General features: G+C 46.3%; 1 protein-coding gene across 1 annotated transcript; it reads right to left on the bottom strand.

The window, feature by feature from the left end:
- Positions 1-347: 347 nt before the first annotated feature.
- slitrk2 (SLIT and NTRK-like family, member 2) lies at positions 348-4,162 on the bottom strand. Its single transcript, XM_047020339.1, has one exon. The coding sequence runs from the start codon at positions 3,609-3,611 to the stop codon at positions 1,044-1,046; it is 2,568 nt and encodes an 855-aa protein (XP_046876295.1). The 5' UTR covers positions 3,612-4,162; the 3' UTR covers positions 348-1,043.
- Positions 4,163-4,542: the final 380 nt, after the last annotated feature.

Below are 4,542 nucleotides of genomic sequence, written 5' to 3'. Positions count from 1 at the left end.
TGAGGGCTTTTTCTTATTCTATGTAAAACAATTTATATTTTGGCGAAAGAGTAAACTGTGAGGCATTCTTGTGTTATTCCTCCGAGGAAACATTTAACATTTAAACATTAGTTGATTAAAATGGACATCCATCCATCATTTAGCCAAAGGGGCTTGAGAGGGAAAAAATCCCTGTCACTATACAGAGTCCATCAGAGAGAGAGGTGTCGCCCCCCCCACTCCTCGCATACATTTGTGCGCCTCTCTCTCTTGCACAAGCTCTCTCTTCCTTCCTTTCTTTCTCTCTCCCTCTCTCTCTCTTTCACACACACAGACACACTAATGATCTCAATAACACTGACCTCAAGTTCAGACTTGACAAAGTGCTTCAATGAAAATTTAATGGCGCTTATGGCGCATTGTATTGCTCATCTATAGCATACAATGTTATGCAGTCCTCTATATTTTACATCTTCAAAGATACGTTTATTTAAAACATGATTCTCTATAACCATAAATATCATATCCTCTTCACATCTGTTTAATGTAATGGACAAATAATTGGACCAATAATTCTATTTTACATAAAGATTCTTAAAATACATCACTTATAAAAAATTCAATTTGCAGAAAGCAACGATAAAATACTCAAGAGTGCAAAGGCACTTCAGGATTAAATGGGTCTCAGAGTGGACAGAGCCATGAACGTGTTTCACACTCACCATCAACAGGCTATTATGTACAGGAATGTCGATTCAATGTGTTCACGTCTGCTCATCTACAAAGGATATTCGTCTCCACACAGAAAATAAAATATAGAATATAAAATGCACAAAGCTGTTTTATACATAGTCTTGCAATACCTGCTACAGTCTTATTTGTTTCAAGTCAAGTAGAAGAAAATAATTTAAACCCTCAGGAAAATTACATGGACTGCATATACATTTACTCCTTTATACAGCTTAAAAATAAACAGGAGAAAGGCTTAAGTTGCTTTGTTTTCACTTGTCAATGTGGAGTACATAGATAGATACATATCAATGTGGTAGTAGTTGGGCCATATCTTACAACTGACTCATTGCAGTTTGTTTCTCCAGAACTTCGAGGTAGTCTGGTTCTGTTTTTAGTTTTCCGGGAAGCAGAGGGTGCTCGTTTTTTGATTGTTCAGCGTAATATTTTCTCGGAGTCCCATAGAGAACGGTTTTATTTAACCTGTCCTGGTTGTGTCGTCTCACCGACTCGTAAGGGGGAACGAATGGTCTTTTAGGTAAAGTGCAAAAAGTGTAGTTCAGAGCTCCCGCTGATGGCAGGTCCTTGGCTCTCTCTGCAATGTTCTGATAAAGCAGCTCGGGCTCTCGATTGCCACACGACTGTTTGTCCGTAAAGTCCACTGTGCTTATGGTGAACGCCCCGGGGCTGCGAGACAGCTCCTGCTTCTTGGGGTTCATGGTGCTGAAGCTCAGCTCCTTCAGGTTCCTGTAGTAGGCCACCTGCTCGCTGTCCTTCTGCATGTAAATGGGATTCTGGCACATCTGCCCGACAGGGGGAGGGATGTAGTTGTACACATGGGTCTCGGCTTTGTCCGTGGTGGGTTCGCTGTTGTAGGAGCCGTACTGCACCTGGAAGGAGTTGAGATCGAGGTTGTTGGCGCTGGTCGGGACGCTCTCCACCCCCTTGCGACGCTTGAGTACGAACACGAACAGGCCGGCCCCGAAGCACACGGACAGGATGAAGACCACGAGCAGCCCCAGGATAAGCACCGATAAAGGCACCTCGGGGTGCAACTCTGGGACCTCCTCGTCTGCCGGGGTGACCGAGGAGGAGGGGGTGGAGTCGGTACTGGGGCTGACCGTCGGGGCCTTGGTCACCGTGACCTCGTTAGGCTCGGGGCAGATGGCGTCGTTGCGCAGGGACCTAAGCAGCCTCCCGGCGTGTTTGGAGGGCGAGTCGCACGTGATCTCGTTGACCACCACACTCGTGCTGGACAGCTCCATCCAGTTCTTCAGGGCCACGATGTTGCATGTGCAGTCCCAGGGGTTCTCCTGCAGGTCGATCTGGATGAAGGCAGAGAGCTGGTCCAGCACTCCGCGCACGGGCAGGTGGGAGAAGTGGTTGTTCCTCAGGTTGAGCCTGGTCAGCATCGTACCACCAAACACATTATTGGGGAGGGACCTCAACAGATTGTTATTCAGGAACAGCAGCTGCAGGTTGTGGAGCGAGTTAAAAGTCTGTGGTAGTATGTCCTTGATGACGTTGTATTCCAGGTATAAGTACTGCAGGCTCTGCAGCCCCACAAATAGAGATTGAGAGAGACTCTCTATATAATTGCCATTGAGGTAAAGTCTCCTCAGATTAGCCAGATTTTCAAAAGCCCCGTCTTGGATAACTGCGATTCTGTTATTCCCTAAATGGAGCAGCTCGAGCGAGCTGTATTCTGCCAGATCTGTCCTGTATATGGTCTGTAAGTAATTACCTGTTAAGTGTAGCTTCTTTGGATACGAGGGCTTGGGATTCAGTTCAGTAATGTTATGTAATTTTCGCTCCTGGCAGTTGATGTTTAATCCACTATCTGGGTTCTGAGAGGTGCAGACACATATGCTGGGGCAGGTCATGGGGACAGGCGATCTCGTCTGGTAAACCATTATGGGCCCAAAAACATGTTTGTTTTTATTGGATGTTACGCGGGGGGTTGGGTGGTGTCTCATCTTAGGGGGGCGGGAGGACTTGGGGGCCCGGGTAGGGGTGATGCCTGGGTGGATGGTAGGGGAGAGGCCCTGATATTGAGAGTCGGACGGTGGCTGCATTGCGCGGTGACTGGAATCTCCAGCGTTTCTCCGGGGGCACAGATCCTGCTTGATTAGTTGTGTAATGTCCTTTCCATGAAGCCTGAAGGGGGTTTCACACACAATGTCTCCTACGTAGACTGAGATCGTGTCCAGCCACGCTTTCAAAGGGATCAGATCACAAGTGCAATTCCACGGGTTCTCCTCCAGCTGAATCTCCATAATACCACCTATGTGCTCTAGCACACCAGCAAAAGGCAGAGTCTTTAGCCTGTTACCCCGTAAATCCAAATGCGTCAACAGAACGAAGCGGAACACATTGTTAGGGAGAGAGAGCAGAAGGTTGTCGTTTAGAATTAGGACTTTGAGTTTATTCAGTTTGCTGAACGCACCTGCCTCTATGGCACTGATGTAATTATAATCTGCCTGTAAATACTCTAAACTCTCCAAACCGGCAAACGTTTCTTCCTTGATAATCTCCAAATTATTGTTGTTGAGATGAAGTCGTTTTAAAAAACGCAGTCCGTTAAAAGCTCCTGTTTTAATTTCCTGTAACCCGTTATTGCCCAGATGAAGAGACGTGACATTTCCATAATTTACAAATTCGTTGGCATTCAGTCTGGAAAGGAAGTTGCCGTTGAGAAAGAGTTGACAAATTTTGTTTTGAGGAGGTTGAAATTGACTAACCGTTGTAAATCCTTTATTTTCACAATTAATGTTCAATACATTCTCCTTTTCCTCGCAAGCGCAACGATTCTTGCAGATATCTTTCGAAGTTTTGCGGCTCTCCGTCTTCGATGAGAAACTGGTCACCGTTAAAACGCTGAGCAACAAAACGCTGTTCAGCATTTTTACAACAATGTTGCTGAAATATCCAGCATCAACGTTGCATGAGCCTTGGAGTGGAGAATTTCACCGTGGGGCGTGCAAGCCACATTAACACACTGTTGGGTGTTAAACCGGGACCAGAGCGCACAAACGCGCAAAACTCTCCATTGACCTTCGTTACGATCCAGAAGGCAATTTAACACAGGAATCAATCACCAGGTCTTGGGTGGGCACATTTTCTACTAAGTGGATAGGTGCTTCGCAAAATACTGCAATCCCTGGTAATACGCCTGAGCATTCATGCAGCACTGGCAAGCATATCCGTAGAAGCACAATCAGAAACAGCCGGTTACTCACTGAGCGACGGAGATTGCAGGCTACACTCGCCCCTCGCCTTTTCCCCACGAAACAGCATCCTTTACGAATTAAGACTCACTTTAGGACCAAAATAAAATACAGGCGGCATAGTGCACGTAGTTTCGCTTCAGTTTTCTCAACGGAAACAGTGCGAGGACTAACTCCTGAGACAGACCGAATACTGAAATCAAGCTGAGGCATTCTCCGCTCGCGCATCCGCTCCCACTGAGAGGGGTGCGTGCGCCTCAGAATCTCTGCTTTGCTTCCTCCCACATTCAAGGCATGGGACTCTTACGTCACTTGAATCGCCGATATATCAAATGAAGGGGAAAGTATGATTGTCAGTAGTGTTGTAATAGTTTGTAACCACACAAAGACACTTACCAGTCCTCCCTATAGGACTAAGTGAACCCATGGTCAGATGGTAGACAAGCGACCAACTTGTGCTGTTCAGGAAACTGTGTTAACTACCTGCCCAACCTTATGTGAAATAGGAGATGATTAATGCTGCAGAGGTGGGTGAGTGTGGAGTAAATATATGCTCTTGTAGTAGTAGCAGAGGCAGTTTGGAACCTGCATCATTGAACCTGCATCT

The sequence above is a fragment of the Hypomesus transpacificus genome, chromosome 1 (genome assembly GCF_021917145.1).
Source record: "Hypomesus transpacificus isolate Combined female chromosome 1, fHypTra1, whole genome shotgun sequence".
NCBI lineage: Eukaryota > Metazoa > Chordata > Actinopteri > Osmeriformes > Osmeridae > Hypomesus > Hypomesus transpacificus.
Note: the sequence above shows the minus strand (reverse complement) of the source record. Positions and strands in the feature narration are given on the sequence as shown.

What these genes read in the sequence shown, in the direction of transcription:
- slitrk2 (XM_047020339.1), bottom strand. Translation starts at nt 3,611, where the DNA reads ATGCTGAACAGCGTTTTGTTGCTCAGCGTTTTAACGGTGACCAGTTTC.